We start from the raw sequence: 16,900 nt of genomic DNA, 5'->3' as shown, positions 1-16,900 counted from the left end.
TATTGGCAAAGAAGCCATGAGGCAGTGTCCTCGTCCTAGGAAACTGTAAGGGAGCCCCCTAACTTCAAGAATGGGGATGGTAGAGAACCAGCTGGGACCTTTTATTCCAAGGGGTTATTTGAATTCACAGTCAACCTGTGCTGTCTTTGTATTTTCAAACTCTGCGAAGGTTTTCTTTCTTTTATTTTTTAAATATTGCATTAAAATGTGGATTTCTGGGGCGCCTGGGTGGCGCAGTCGGTTAAGCGTCCGACTTCAGCCAGGTCACGATCTCGCGGTCCGTGAGTTCGAGCCCCGCGTCAGGCTCTGGGCTGATGGCTCGGAGCCTGGAGCCTGTTTCGGATTCTGTGTCTCCCTCTCTCTCTGCCCCTCCCCCGTTCATGCTCTGTCTCTCTCTGTCCCAAAAATAAATAAAAAAAAAAAAAAAAAAAAAGTTGAAAATGTGGATTTCTAAAACTACTAGAAGTAAGTTGCAACTTACCTTTCGGGGGAGTATGCATTAAATATTTAAAAGATTACTGAAATCCAGTAGTTTTGAGGAATTAATCCTCTCCTCTTAATGTAAAAACGTTTCTGAAAAGGCCTTTTGGCACTTGTGGGTCCCACTGGAAAGTAACTGGCTTATATGTATATAGAACTGTAATTTACTAGTGACTGGCCCTTCAATCCAGCAGTAGTAATTTTCTATTTTCAGCTACAGTCCTTGGATTAGTACAACTCAGGCTCTTTTCCATTTCAGTGATCTTTTTGTAAAGCTCAGTAGGCTTTTAGAAGGAAAAATCTAGGTATGCTTCTCACTGGTTAAGCAGATTTCTCTCTGCAAGAGGATATTTTTGGATTCATTCATGGACTGTGTGCTATTTTCCAATCTTATGGACATAAAATAAAAGCTGACAAAGGATAAATGTGAACAGAAACCTGAAGTGTGTGTGTGTACACATGTGCCTACACGTGGTTATTCTCCTGTCTCACATTGTGACAAGCAGGTCCCAATCATGAGATGAGTTCCCCTACTGATCAGTTAGTTTGACTCTGTTTCGTGTTCCCCTACCTCATGTTTAGAGGTAGCCCAGAGGCGCCAGGCAGCCAGGGTAGAGGGACACACAGACATGAGTTCATTGTGTACTAAAGGAATAGGGGCTGGGGGTGGGAATTGGTGGGGACAGCAATCGCTCAAGGACCTATTGGCCTATTTCATTCATAGCGGATGAGTGGTATCATTTTCAATATGACTGCGAATATATTTTATGATTATACTGCAAACATTTTTCTCTAGTAAAGCCAGCTTAGTTGTAAAATCTACCGTCTCTCACTAGGCAATATCTCATTTCTTCCTACTTTGTACAAAGTCTCCATTAATCCATCATTTGTTATTTTAACGATAGTTGCAAAACCTAATTGACTCTTGCAAGTCTACATACCCCAGTTCCCGTGGGGACTGAATTGAGGTTCTGTACCTGCAGGTAACATTCACGGACACATGTGCCACATCAAATTGAAAACACCTATTAGTGCTGGGGAAGAGTTCAGGAATTCAGAGTAGGATTCCTTCTGCTTTCAGGTCTGGCCATCCCCCTTTCCACATCTGCCTTTGTTTTGGGTCTGAGTATAAAAGCCCCCATGCCCCTGTAGGGACTAAGCCCCGGTGTTCCCAAAATGAAATAAAGCTGAAAACCTATATCCTGGGTTTGAGCATTTAGGAAATTAATCTCAAATGTATTTACGTCTTAAATGTGTACTTCGTGGATAGGAAAAAAAAAATCCTTTATTATGATTATTTGATCTTGGGCTGTTTGCTTCCCTGTGACTGGTCACAGCTGTGACTGGGACACAGCTAGTTGATGTTGCAACCAGGATTTACAAGGCAGCAGGACAAAAGCATCTTAGCTTCGGAGCAGATGGCCCACAAATTAATACTGGCTCAGTGACCGAACTAGCTGTGTGACTTTAACCTGAGCCTCAGTTTCCTGATCTGTCAGGTGATGACTCCTCTCTCAGTGCTGTTGTGACTAACAAAGATAAAACTTATCTGACAAAGCTGGAGATGTTCTGGATAATGGGATTCTTTGACCTGACCTCACCCTGCCTCATGGGTTGTAGGATGGCTGGTGACTTATGGCCTCCTTTGATTAGGCTTTCATTTCCCCAGTAGATAGTTTAGGCATAACTTTCAAAACAGCCATTTGGGTGACTTTCACATTTTGATACAGATCAAAATTCTCCATGAGACCCTAGAGCATGAAGAGTACCATCTCTGTCATTAGAGGGATATTCCATTGCTGTTAACAGAAGAGAGTTGTTGAGGGGCGCCTGGGTGGCTCAGTCGGTTAAGCGCCAACTTCAGCTCAGGTCACGATCTCGCGGTCCGCGGGTTCGAGCGCGGCATCGGGCTCTGGGTTGATGGCTCAGAGCCTGGAGCCTGTTTCGGATTCTGTGTCTCCCTCTCTCTCTGCCCCTCCCCCGTTCATGCTGTGTCTCTCTCTGTCTCAAAAATAAATAAACGTTTAAAAAAAAAAAAAAAGAGAGAGTTGTTGATTAGCTAGGTGTGGCAGAGGTGGGCTCAGTTAGAGTCCTCTGTGTCCCAGAAGGGCTGTTCTGTGATCTCTGTTCCACAGACCTCAGGGAGGGCTCCTTTGTGAAATCTTATCTGGACAAGTTAAGTGCTAGGAAGCTTTTGCTTTGCTGCTGTGTTTCTCCTGTAAAAGAGGAGAAAAAGCCATCCAGGCCATCCTTGAGAGTAAAGGAATATACATCTTCTGCAGAAGTCATGTGAATTTCAGCTTTCACTTTGCTTTTTTAAAAGCCACTCTTGGAAAGATGTTTCATTTTCTTCCTAAGATACTTCGTAAATGCGATCCTTTCATTTTTTTATTTGAAAGATGAAGGTTGGGGGGGGGTGGTGCTTCTGGGTGGCTCAGTTTGGTTAGACATCAGCTCAGGTCGTGATCTCACTGTGTGAATTCCAGCCCCACATCAGGCCTGCTTGGGATTCTCTGTCTCCCTCTCCCTCTTTCTCTCCCCAACTTGCACACAGGCTCACTCTCAAAATAAATAAACTTTTTTTTTTTTAAGATGATAGATGAAGGAAAAGATCCCTTTTTCCTTAGCTTTACCACTTTCAGTAATACTTTTGTTAGATCCATGGAGAGGATCAGAAGCTGTTAGCCGTATCTGGGTAAGAAACATTTCTGAATGAAATTTGTCGTTTGCTTGAGACATAGCTTTTCACTTCTTCTGCCAAAAGGTAGTTTCAGCTGTGTGTGTGTGTGTGTGTGTGTGTGTGTGTGTGTGTGTGTTGCTTTTGTAAGTACTAACCTGATTCTCTGGAAGTAGAAGAAACAAACTAGATTTGAAAAGATTTTCATAAATATGTATAATACTGGACTATGCTCACTGATCTTTTGATTAAAGAAATAAATAGGAAATAACAAATCATCTTTAATTCAAAAATAGAATTTCCAAATAGAATTAATGGCAGTAGGTTGTATCTACTGTTTATTTCTTAAACAACAAGATCTTGCATGTTTGAAGCATGGATCCTCCCTTTCCTTCCTTCTCCACATCTTGCCATCTCTGTAAGAAGCTAGCAAGAGGGATCTAAGATCCTAAACGATGCAGGCCGAATTTTCGTCATAAGGAGAAGCACGTTTTCACCACAGACTTGTTGGTGGGTAACATTTGACCTGGGCAAGGAACTTCACCTCCTGCGCCTTGGTTTTCCTTGCATGTAAAATGTTGATTTAGGTGGTTTCTCAGACCTATGCAGTTCTTCAACCCCATTCTCTTTTATTCCAGGTACTCATCAAAGAGGTGAACATGATTTTAAGTAAACTTAATACCTGAAATTTCCTTCAGTTCCCCAATCTACACATCTAACTCTTAATTGAATCCCCCAGCCTTTGAGCAAAAGATTTCTGAAGTGTTTTGTTTTGTTTTTTTTCCAGCATGGATTTGCCAACCATCTAGTGACAGCTCCAGCAGTGGGCTGGACAATATTATTGCTCGATAACCTTGATAGTTGAACTGGAAACACCTGAAATACGAAGCAGAAATGGGAGTACTTACAACAGATGTAGTGTAAAATGTAAAAGCAGGTGATATGTATAAGCACTTCTTACTGCTACCACTATGCTTCATTTAATCCTCTCCCCAGTCCTGTAAGCTAAATGATGTCACCCCAATTTTACAGTGAAAGCTAAGGCACCAAGAGAAGTTAAGTGAATTGTCAGAAGTTATCCTTCCATCCAAAGGTTGGAGAGAGGGTGCTTGGGGCTCCTGGGTGGCTCATTTGGTTAAGCGTTCAACTCTTGGTTTTGGCCCAGGTCATGATCTTGCGGTTTTGTGACTTTGAGCCCCGCGTCGGAAAATGTAGGAGAGTGGTCTGGGATGGGAGGATTGTTTTGGACTTTTTAAGCAGACTTGATTTTGATTAAAAGGCAAAAACAAAAGCAACAAAAGCTACCAATTTGGCAGTAGGCATCTGTCTGTGTCACTTACTATAAATTTAATTTTTTCACACACAGCATAAATTTCAGGCAGCCTAGAAGTGGAGAGTCTTAAGTGAGAAAGCTCATTTCAGAAGAAAACAATAATCCCATGATTGTATGCTTTGGAGAAAAGAGTCCAAAAAAGAGCTAAAAGTGGGTCAAGTGTTAAGAATTGCTCAGCACTGCTGGTAGTGACTCGCCCAGAGCAGTGGAAACTGGGGGGAGTTGGCCACGTGTCCGTGAGATGGATTCCCCCCCCCCCCCCCCCCAAGTAGGTGGATTGTACTTTCTCATTTCTCTCCTTTCAACTTGACTTGCAGAAGGGGTAGTCCAAATTGTGGTCTTGGTGAGAACAGGCACGGTTCTCCCCCTGCCTGTCCTCCCTGGAATGTCTCAGGTGCGTGGCAGTGTCAATCCTCATGGCCCAGCCTGGGGTGATAGGGACCTCCAGAAAGCTGCGATGTGATACTGTGTGCAGAATGAGCCATGGGCGTCCAGCTATGCCTTCATCCAGGGACTCGCAAACATTGTCATGATTGAAAACCGGGTCCCCCAAAGAAGAGAAGGACTTCTTGCCTTGAGTCCCCTTCCCCATCCTGGGGAGTCCCCTGCTGCCTATGCGGGCATGGCGACAGTTGTCCTCCGGGGCTGCAGCCTGGCGGGGCGGGCGGAGAAGAAAGGAAGAGGGAGCTGCACAGCGCTGGCGGCTCCCTCCCCCCTGCTCCAGACCTCTGCGGTGAGTTCCCCCGACCAGCATCCCGCAGCTGCCTGCGCTTCCAGGCGGACCGGAGCTGCTCCCAGCCCTCCCGGATTAGGACCTGTCCCGGTTGTCAGGGCAACTGTTTACAGGACAGCATATCCCGGTTTTCCCTCTGTGCCGTGTGCCGAATATCTTACTGTGCGGTGGCAGGAAGCCTGGGCAAAGGTGCCGCAGCAGGAAGAAGCTGGGATCTGACTGAACAGGTTAGGCAGTGGAAGGAGGCTTCTGACCCTGCGTGCCTTTCCCGGGGCTCTTCCGGAAGGAAAGTGCGCCTGCGTGCTTGTGTGAGCGTGTGTGTGCCAGCTAGCGAGCTCCAGCCAGCCACTTGCCTGGGGGGAGTAAGCGGGAGGGGGCGCGGAGGGGAGGTGGGGGGTTGCTGCTAGGTGAGGGGGAACTGCAGGGCCTCAGTTGCCAAGTGGCTGGTAGTATCTGTCAGCTGTTTGCACACTGTTTACCCATAGGGGATCTATTACAAGTGCTCAAATGAACCGGCAGCTTGGAAACTAGCAGCTTCCTGGGAGCTGCAATTACATAAGCATATATTTTTAATATAATAATAATTAAAAACCAAGTAGCCGCGGTATGCCTGGATCAGCTACAGCTATCCGACAAGAGAGACTGAAGAAGACCAGTGCAAGGCCAATTCCCCTTGGTTTATTCACCATTAATGAGGAAGATGAACAGCAAAAGAATGGAAATTCCAGAAGACCTAAAGGTATGCATTAGCTCTACCCTTTGGTTGGAACTGGAGCCAGCCCCCATTTCCCACACTGTCTGTAGCACATTTACAAACTGTGTCTGTGGTGCACGCTGTGTGGAGTGCTTGTGACCTCCTAGCACAGTTTGCTGGTTGTATTTACACATTCTGTAGAGCTGTGTATGCATGAAATGCAGAACAGATTTTGCAGATTTGGTAGGTTTCAGATCAGTTGCCTTTTTTTTTTTTTTTTTTTTTTTTGACACAAGCTACTTTCTTGGCCTGGAGATCTTTAATTTATACATGCTCATTTGAACAGTTACCAATGGCATGTCCTTACCAGGAAGGAAATAGGACTTAATCCAGGTTTAAATGATCATCTCCCTACCTTGTTTAGGTGCATTGGTGATTTCTGTTTAATGATCTGAGTTTCTCCTTGAAAAGGGATGAGTTAGATGAAGTGACCTAGGAGTGAGTCCTTTCCAAGGGCAGAGAGTCAAGATGTTACTTCTTTTTCTATTCTGAAGGAGCTTGAGAAGGTGGTAAAACAAACATTGAGCACACTGTAGGGGGCAAAGCTAGAGAACAGGGAGGGGAAAGCATGACGTTTTATAACTTCTGATGGTAACTCTGCTGAACATCTGTCTGGAGGTTGGAATGTGCTGGGTGCAGAAAGGGGAGGTCTGATTCTTGTACCTTTCTTTCATAATGGTGAAATGGAGCAGCAGTTTTGCCTGGCTTCTCGAATCCCCCTGTACTGCATCATTTTAGCATTGCCTCATAGCTACCCTCCCAGAGCTGTAATTGTCAGAGATGGCAACATCATAACATTTTTGAAGAGGGGCTTTAAGCCTTGCCTTTTAAGTTTCTTTTTTCCCAGTATCCTAATTCTTGCAACCCCCTTCCCCCAAATGCATATGAGCTGTTTGTCTCTTAAGCTGATAGGTTATCAGTTTTGTTGTTTCTATGTGCTGATTAAATTTTAGCTTGCATTCAAATTGTTCTGTCACTGAGATATCAAATTTCCTCTGTGTGGTACAGAGTAGTAGCATGGCAAAGTAGCAAGCAAATACTGAAGCCCTGATAGAATGAGTGTTTCAGTAGAATCCAGTGCCTGAAAACGACTGGCTTTCTTTTTCCTGGCTCTTGAATGAGTCTTAGAGTTTGCTTTTCTTAAGTATAATTGAAACTGTCAACTTTAAATCCCAAAGTATATTTTTACTTCACTTTTAAAAGGCTGTATACAGGGAATTTCAAATCAACAGAACCTTAGTAATGTAGTTGATTTTAATTTTACTATCAGACATAGTTTCTATTTTAGAACCAAATGACTTCAGGAATTTACTGATGCCACGGATGGAAGCTGACATAGGTGATTCTTTCATTTGCCCAGGAATTACAGTTGAACCAGAGTGTGGTCTTGATGAAAACCCAGGACTTTCAATGGTTGGTAGAAAATCATTTGGCCTCTTAAGAGGTGTTAACTTTCTAAATTAACGTGGAACTGTTGAACTGTGCCCACTGTGTATTTTTGGAAATGTTCTTGATTTGCGGCACTTTTCCCTTAGGCATTTTGGAACAGTAATTTAGGATAGCTATCCATTTTGTTCTGAGTAGTTTTCTTGAATTCCTCTCTTTCTTCTGTGGTTTTTTTCCCCCCAGTTGCCTTTAGTATTTTATTTAAAGGGAAAAAGGGTAGGGTAAGTAGTTACTTCTAAAAATGTATTTATTTTTGGCAATTCGTGCAACTTCGTGGATAGGAGAGACTTAAGGAGTTTCTGAATCCCTACCATTTTTCTTTTTCTACTTTTCCTTATATCAAAGGGAAAAAGAAGAAAAAGACTAGAAGAAAAATGCTACGTTGATAAGAATGCCCAGACATAAACAAACAACATTGGAAATCTTTAATGATTCCTAACGAGTAATACTATTGGCTTGGTTCTGAATTTCTCATCAGGTCTGTCTGAACAGTAGGAATGTCCACTTTCAAATCTGGCTTTGTCGATCAGAACAGTGATGGAGGTATTCTGTGTATGAACTGTCCAGTATGATAGCCACTAGCCACATGTACCTGGGAGTACTCGAAATAAAGCTACTATAACTGAGAAACTGATTTTTAAATTTTAATTGATTTTGAGTTTAAAGAGCCACATGTGGCTAGTGGTTACCTTATTGGACAACACAGTTTGAGTCTGTAGAGCTTTGATCTTCTGAATTTTTGTCCTCTCTGATTTGTCTATCCTTAATTGCTTCCTGGTGCCAGATATGGTCAGGTCCTGAAATGAATGTGGTTTTTAAAAAGGGCTTGATGGAGCAGACAGCCTCTTTCCTGCAAGGAAGCATAATAACCTGGCTTTATTGACCATTTCGGCTGTCCTTTCCCACGTAAATGTTATTGCCTGCTCTGAATATTATTCTTAACTCACCAGTTGCCTGTACCGTCTTTTGCAACTTATAATGGACTTTTATTTTCTAAATTATTTCCAGAGCATCATAGTCGGATGACAAACAGATTATCTTCCATGTGTGACTATTAAGATAAACAATCACTTTGTTTTCTTTTCTGCCTACTCTGTGGCCTAATCAGCCAACTGTACCCAAACTTGGTTTTCATGCTTAATATCTTTATTCTGTCATTACTAGCAATAAAGAAGCATGCTATCTAAATTCAGTAAGCAAAATGCTTCTGTCAAGAAGGACCCTGGGTTCATGACAAGTAGTATCTTTCTGGGTACTCTGCTGTTGGGTAACCATCATAATGAACTCAGTAGGAATAAACATATCGATTACCGTCTGGACTCCCATTGTGGCTTCAAAATTACCCTGGTGGACTGAGACTGTAGTTTGTTTAGCTAGTAGATGAGATCAGTTCTTGAAGGAGGGATTTTTCTCCCATGTAATCGATAGGGATGTACTTGATAATATTGATATATAACATTTAGAGAGTAATTGGGAGCGAATTGGGCTTATGTTCTTGCTCTTACACCTCCAGAGCCCAAGCCTCAGTGCAGTGCTGACGTTAGGACTGGCAGAGGCGAGCCTACTTAGGTACTGCAGTGACTAAATGCCCTTGGATAAGTTTCAAGGCAAACCTACCTTACGGTGAATTTTGCTGAGCAGGTGTCATTATTAAATAAAAAGACATTTTCTCCCTAAACCAACACTTGTTAAATGCACACTCTGTACAGATTGCATTGCTGGGTCGTTTGTGGAAATGGTGCAAAGGTAATTGACATGGTTTCTACTCTCAGAGGTGTTTACCTGTCTAGTGGAGAAAGACCACTATGTACCAATAATGCAAGAATACAAACTAAAATCAGGGAAAGGGCAGAGAGTATATGGAAAGTATCTATACATACAGCTGTGCCCTTCTTGAAACTGTAAGCTATTCAAGTGCCAGGACTACTCTTCTGGGTAAGAAATTGCAGACTGCATGGAACATTACTGAATGGAGATAAACTTAACATTTAAAAATAATTTGCACAGTCTCTGCAAGTCTAACAGGAATTTTAAGAAATGTTGACCATATTAGAATTGTCCTTCCAAGGTAACTACTTTGAGGGAAACAGTAAGTACTATATTTGGATGTATCCGATAGGTTAATCCTATCACTCTTTACCTCGTTGCCTCTACCTAAGAGTATATCCGGGATTCTACTCTGTTTTGTTGTTTTCCATCATTTTCCTTGGTGGAAAAAATGAAGGCATATGTTTACAGGGTAGTATTAATTGACTACTTTGTTAATATCTAGGTTAATGCCTTCTGCCCCTTTCGTTAGCAAATTGCAGATTATAAAATTTCTCCTTTAAATCAGGGCACAGTAGTTCTGAGCAAATGTGCTCTCCTTCTCCCTTTACTCCTTGTCTGCCTTTTTGTTAAAATGTGTATTTATGGAGCCTGCAGTTAACTTCTTTTCTTCTGGCTTATCCACTATGAAGGTAGAATTTCTGCCAGTTAAGGTTTCCAAATGAAATACGATCTCCTATTTACCATTTGTATTCCTATTGGATTGGTGATGATCTAACAGTTGTAATGTCCTCTTTGTAAGTCATGAGTCTTTTTTTTCCTCCCCCCAAAAAGGAGCATTATGTCAAGTAAAAATGCCATTCTAGAATTCATTCTCCCACATGTTCTTGTTTCTTTTCCTCTTGGGCTCTGTAAGACTTGGACTGTTGTCTGTACCCAGTGTCTTTATTCATGCCATTTCAGTACTAGGCAAAGACATTACCAGTAGAATTTTACAACTGGTGAGGCAAATGTATAGTTAGGAGGAGCAGTAACATCAAAGATCCCTATTATAAGGAGGAAATCTTAAAGTCAAATTGACTGGCATAAATTTTATTTGCTAAAGAGACCTGAAATACAATGTCTTATTCAGAAGATTTATATAAAAATAACAGTAGATGTCAGGAACAAGGACCATAACATCTGCTGTATGGCTTGCACTCATTGGATTCTCCTTGAATACATGTTGAGTGAGTAGAACCGTCTTCTAGGCATTCTGTGTTATAGAAGTAGAAAATTACCATAGATGTCACTGTACAAGGGGAACATGATTTGACCTCTACATAATCACATTCTTTGTATGGTGAGGTAGTATATGCATTGGGATTTGCTTGCTGTATAAAACTTAAAGTTTTAAAAATTATGTGCCTGGGGGTGACTGAGTGGCTCAGTTGGTTGAGCTTTGGACTCTTGGTTTTGGCTCAGGTCAAGATCTCATGGTTTGTGAATTTTTTTTTTTTTTTTTTTTTTTTATTTTTTAATATATGAAATTTACTGTCAAATTGGTTTCCATACAACACCCAGTGCTCATCCCAAAAGGTGCCCTCCTCAATACCCATCACCCACCCTGCCCTCCCTCCCACCCCCCATCAACCCTCAATTTGTTCTCAGTTTTTAACAGTCTCTTATGCTTTGGCTCTCTCCCACTCTAACCTCTTTTTTTTTTTTTTTTCCTTCCCCTCCCCCATGGGTTTCTGTTATGTTTCTCAGGATCCACATAAGAGTGAAACCATATGGTATCTGTCTTTCTCTGTATGGCTTATTTCACTCAGCATCACACTCTCCAGTTCCATCCACGTTGCTACAAAAGGCCATATTTCATTTTTTCTCATTGCCACGTAGTATTCCATTGTGTATATAAACCACAATTTCTTTATCCATTCATCAGTTGATGGACATTTAGGCTCTTTCCATAATTTGGCTATTGTTGAGAGTGCCGCTATAAACATTGGGGTACAGGTGCCCCTATGCATCAGTACTCCTGTATCCCTTGGATAAATTCCTAGCAGTGCTATTGCTGGGTCATAGGGTAGGTCTATTTTTAATTTTCTGAGGAACCTCCACACTGCTTTCCAGAGCGGCTGCACCAATTTGCATTCCCACCAACAGTGCAAGAGGGTTCCTGTTTCTCCACATCCTCTCCAGCATCTATAGTCTCCTGATTTGTTCATTTTGGCCACTCTGACTGGCGTGAGGTGATATCTGAGTGTGGTTTTGATTTGTATTTCCCTGATAAGGAGCGACGTTGAACATCTTTTCATGTGCCTGTTGGCCATCCGGATGTCTTCTTTAGAGAAGTGTCTATTCATGTTTTCTGCCCATTTCTTCACTGGGTTATTTGTTTTTCGGGTGTGGAGTTTGATGAGCTCTTTATAGATTTTGGATACTAGCCCTTTGTCCGATGTGTCATTTGCAAATATCTTTTCCCATTCCGTTGGTTGCCTTTTAGTTTTGTTGGTTGTTTCCTTTGCTGTGCAGAAGCTTTTGATCTTCATAAGGTCCCAGTAATTCACTTTTGCTCTTAATTCCCTTGCCTTTGGGGATGTGCCGAGTAAGAGATTGCTACGGCTGAGGTCAGAGAGGTCTTTTCCTGCTTTCTCCTCTAAGGTTTTGATGGTTTCCTGTCTCACATTCAGGTCCTTTATCCATTTTGAGTTTATTTTTGTGAATGGTGTGAGAAAGTGGTCTAGTTTCAACCTTCTGCATGTTGCTGTCCAGTTCTCCCAGCACCATTTGTTAAAGAGACTGTCTTTTTTCCATTGGATGTTCTTTCCTGCTTTGTCAAAGATGAGTTGGCCATACGTTTGTGGGTCTAGTTCTGGGGTTTCTATTCTATTCCATTGGTCTATGTGTCTGTTTTTATGCCAATACCATGCTGACTTGATGATGACAGCTTTGTAGTAGAGGCTAAAGTCTGGGATTGTGATGCCTCCTGCTTTGGTCTTCTTCTTCAAAATTACTTTGGCTATTTGGGGCCTTTTGTGGTTCCATATGAATTTTAGGATTGCTTGTTCTAGTTTCGAGAAGAATGCTGGTGCAATTTTGATTGGGATTGCATTGAATGTGTAGATAGCTTTGGGTAGTATTGACATTTTGACAATATTTATTCTTCCAATCCATGAGCAGGGAATGTCTTTCCATTTCTTTATATCTTCTTCAATTACCTGCATAAGCTTTCTATAGTTTTCAGCATACAGATCTTTTACATCTTTGGTTAGATTTATTCCTAGGTATTTTATGCTTCTTGGTGCAATTGTGAATGGGATCAGTTTCTTCATTTGTCTTTCTGTTGCTTCATTGTTAGTGTATAAGAATGCAACTGATTTCTGCACATTGATTTTGTATCCTGCCACCTTGCTGAATTCATGTATCAGTTCTAGCAGACTTTTGGTGGAGTCTATCGGATTTTCCATGTATAATATCATGTCATCTGCAAAAAGCGAAAGCTTGACTTCGTCTTTGCCAATTTTGATGCCTTTGATTTCCCTTTGTTGTCTGATTGCTGATGCTAGAACTTCCAGCACTATATTAAACAACAGCGGTGACAGTGGGCATCCCTGTCGTGTTCCTGATCTCAGGGAAAAAGCTCTCAGTTTTTCCCCGTTGAGGATGATGTTAGCTGTGGGCTTTTCATAAATGGCCTTTATGATCTTTAAGTATGTTCCTTCTATCCCGACTTTCTCAAGGGTTTTTATTAAGAAAGTGTGCTGGATTTTGTCAAAGGCCTTTTCTGCATCGATTGACAGGATCATATGGTTCTTCTCTTTTTTTTTGTTAATGTGATGTATCACGTTGATCGATTTGCGAATGTTGAACCAGCCCTGCATCCCAGGAATGAATCCCACTTGATCATGGTGAATAATTCTTTTTATATGCTGTTGAATTCGATTTGCTAGTATCTTATTAAGAATTTTTGCATCCATATTCATCAGGGATATTGGCCTGTAGTTCTCTTTTTTTACTGGGTCTCTGTCTGGTTTAGGAATCAAAGTAATACTGGCTTCATAGAATGAGTCTGGAAGTTTTCCTTCCCTTTCTATTTCTTGGAATAGCTTGAGAAGGATAGGTATTATCTCTGCTTTAAATGTCTGGTAGAACTCCCCTGGGAAGCCATCTGGTCCTGGACTCTTATTTGTTGGGAGATTTTTGATAACCGATTCAATTTCTTCGCTGGTTATGGGTCTGTTCAAGCTTTCTATTTCCTCCTGATTGAGTTTTGGAAGAGTGTGGGTGTTTAGAAATTTGTCCATTTCTTCCAGGTTGTCCAATTTGCTGGCATATAATTTTTCATAGTATTCCCTGATAATTGTTTGTATCTCTGAGGGATTGGTTGTAATCATTCCATTTTCATTCATGATTTTATCTATTTGGGTCATCTCCCTTTTCTTTTTGAGAAGCCTGGCTAGAGGTTTGTCAATTTTGTTTATTTTTTCAAAAAACCAACTCTTGGTTTCGTTGATCTGCTCTACAGTTTTTTTAGATTCTATATTGTTTATTTCTGCTCTGATCTTTATTATTTCTCTTCTTCTGCTGGGTTTAGGCTGCCTTTGCTGTTCTGCTTCTATTTCCTTAGGTGTGCTGTTAGATTTTGTATTTGGGATTTTTCTTGTTTCTTGAGATAGGCCTGGATTGCAATGTATTTTCCTCTCAGGACTGCCTTCGCTGCATCCCAAAGCGTTTGGATTGTTGTATTTTCATTTTCGTTTGTTTCCATGTATATTTTAATTTCTTCTCTAATTGCCTGGTTGACCCACTCATTCGTTAGTAGGGTGTTCTTTAACCTCCATGCTTTTGGAGGTTTTCCAGACTTTTTCCTGTGGTTGATTTCAAGCTTCATAGCATTGTGGTCTGAAAGTACGCATGGTATAATTTCAGTTCTTGTAAACTTATGAAGGGCTGTTTTGTGACCCAGTATATGATCTATCTTGGAGAATGTTCCATGTGCACTCGAGAAGAAAGTATATTCTGTTGCTTTGGGATGCAGAGTTCTAAATATATCTGTCAAGTCCATCTGATCCAATGTATCATTCAGGGCCCTTGTTTCTTTATTGACTGTGTGTCTAGATGATCTATCCATTTCTGTAAGTGGGGTGTTAAAGTCCCCTGCAATGACCACATTCTTATCAATAAGGTTGCTTATGTTTATGAGTAATTGTTTTATATATCTGGGGGCTCGGGTATTTGGCGCATAGACATTTATAATAGTTAGCTCTTCCTGGTGGATAGACCCTGTGATTATTATATAATGCCCTTCTTCATCTCTTGTTACAGCCTTTAATTTAAAGTCTAGTTTGTCTGATATAAGTATGGCTACTCCAGCTTTCTTTTGGCTTCCAGGAGCATGATAAATAGTTCTCCATCCCCTCACTCTCAATCTAAAGGTGTCCTCAGATCTAAAATGAGTCTCTTGTAGACAGCAAATAGATGGGTCTTGTTTTTTTATCCATTCTGATACCCTATGTCTTTTGGTTGGCGCATTTAATCCATTTACATTCAGTGTTATTATAGAAAGATATGGGTTTAGAGTCATTCTGATGTCTGTATGTTTTATGCTTGTAGTGATGTCTCTGGTACTTTGTCTCACAGGATCCCCCTTAGGATCTCTTGTAGGGCTGGTTTCGTGGTGACAAATTCCTTCAGTTTTTGTTTGTTTGGGAAGACCTTTATCTCTCCTTCTATTCTAAATGACAGACTTGCTGGATAAAGGATTCTCGGCTGCATATTTTTTCTGTTTAGCACACTGTAGATATCGTGCCAAGCCTTTCTGGCCTGCCAAGTTTCAAAGGAGAGATCAGTCACGAGTCTTATAGGTCTCCCTTTATAAGTGAGGGCACGTTTATCCCTTGCTGCTTTCAGAATTTTCTCTTTATCCTTGTATTTTGCCAGTTTCACTATGATATGTCGTGCAGAAGATCGATTCAAGTTACGTCTGAAGGGAGTTCTCTGTGCCTCTTGGATTTCAATGCCTTTTTCCTTCCCCAGTTCAGGGAAGTTCTCAGCTATAATTTGTTCAAGTACCCCTTCAGCACCTTTCCCTCTCTCTTCCTCCTCTGGGATACCAATTATGCGTATATTATTTTTTTTTAGTGTATCACTTAGTTCTCTAATTTTCCCCTCATACTCCTGGATTTTTTTATCTCTCTTTCTTTCAGCTTCCTCTTTCTCCATAACTTTATCTTCTAGTTCACCTATTCTCTCCTCTGCCTCTTCAAGCCGAGCCATCGTGGATTCCATTTTGTTTTGCATTTCGTTTAAAGCGTTTTTCAACTCCTCGTGACTGTTCCTTAGTCCCTCGATCTTTGTGGCAAGAGATTCTCTGCTGTCCTGTATACTGTTTTCAAGCCCAGCGATTAATTTTATGACTATTATTCTAAATTCACTTTCTGTTATATTATTTAAATCCTTTTTGATCAGTTCATTAGCTGTTGTTATTTCCTGGAGATTCTTCTGAGGGGAATTCTTCCGTTTGGTCATTTTGGAGAGTCCCTTGCGTGGTGAGGACCTGCAGTGCACTTCCCCTGTGCTGTGGTGTATAACTGGAGTTAGTGGGCGGGGCCGCAGTCCGACCGGATGTCTGCCCCCAGCCCACTGCTGGGGCCACAGTCAGACTGGTGTGTGCCTTCTCTTCCCCTCTCCTAGGGGCGGGATTCACTGTGGGGTGGCGTGTCCCGTCTGGGCTACTTGCACACTGCCAGGCTTGTGTTGCTGGGGATCTGGCGTATTAGCTGGGGTGGGTAGGCAAGGTGCACGGGGGGTGGAGGGGCAGGCTTAGCTCGCTTCTCCTTAGGTGATCCACTCCAGGAGGAGCCCTGTGGCAGCGGGAGGGAGTCAGATCCGCTGCCGGAGGTTTGGCTCCGCAGAAGCACAGAGTTGGGTGTTTGCGCGGAGCGAGCAAGTTCCCTGGCAGGAACTGGTTCCCTTTGGGATTTTGGCTGGGGGATGGGCGGGGGAGGTGGCGCTGGCGAGCGCCTTTGTTCCCCGCCAAGCTGAGCTCTGCCGTCCGGGGGCTCAGCAGCTCTCCCTCCCTTTGTCCTCCAGCCTTCCCGCTTTCCGCGCAGAGCTGTTAACTTATGACCTCCCAGACGCTAAGTCGCGCTTGCTGTCGGAACACAGTCCGTCCGGCCCCTCCGCTTTTGCCAGCCAGACTCGGGGGCTCTGCTTGGCCGGCGAGCCGCCCCTCCGCCCCGGCTCCCTCCCGCCAGTCCGTGGAGCGCGCACCGCCTCGCCGCCCTTCCTACCCTCTTCCGTGGGCCTCTAGTCTGCGCTTGACTCCGGAGACTCCCTTCTGCTAATCCTCTGGCGGTTTTCTGGGTTCTTTAGGCAGGTGTAGGTGGAATCTAAGTGATCGGCAGGACGCGTTGTGAGCCCCGCGTCCTCCTACACCGCCATCTTCCGGAACCTCATGGTTTGTGAATTTGAACCCTGTGTCGCACTCCACTCTGAGCTTGGAGCCTGCTTGGGATTCTCCCTCCCCCTCCCTCTCCCTCCCTCCCTCCCTCTCCCTCCCTTTCCCTCTCCCTGCATCTCCCTCCCTCTCCCTCCCTCTCCCTCTCCCTCCCTCTCTCTCTCCCTCCCCCTCCCTCTCTCTCTCCCTCCCTCTCCCTCTCCCTCCCTCTCCCTCTCCCTCCCTCTCTCTCTCCCTCCCTCTCCCTCTCTCTCTCCCTCCCTCTC

The 16,900-nt window shown here is 42.9% G+C and overlaps 1 protein-coding gene across 5 annotated transcripts in view; it reads left to right on the top strand.

Moving 5' to 3' along the window:
• MAP7 (microtubule associated protein 7) overlaps positions 1-16,900 on the top strand; it is a 187,589-nt gene that overhangs the window by 18,893 nt on the left and 151,796 nt on the right. For 2 of the 5 annotated variants that reach the window (XM_049654428.1, XM_049654427.1), the window contains exons 1-2: positions 5,411-5,450; positions 5,709-5,962. The exons of the other annotated variants lie outside the window; for them this stretch is intronic. In XM_049654428.1, the coding sequence (XP_049510385.1) occupies positions 5,830-5,962 (133 nt within the window). In that variant the 5' untranslated portion in view covers positions 5,411-5,450; positions 5,709-5,829. Of the gene's footprint in view, positions 1-5,410; positions 5,451-5,708; positions 5,963-16,900 lie in introns of those variants that run through there. 5 annotated transcript variants of the gene reach the window in all.

This window comes from Panthera uncia (assembly GCF_023721935.1).
Source record: "Panthera uncia isolate 11264 chromosome B2 unlocalized genomic scaffold, Puncia_PCG_1.0 HiC_scaffold_24, whole genome shotgun sequence".
Lineage (NCBI taxonomy): Eukaryota > Metazoa > Chordata > Mammalia > Carnivora > Felidae > Panthera > Panthera uncia.
This window is presented reverse-complemented; position numbering and strand designations above follow the sequence as displayed.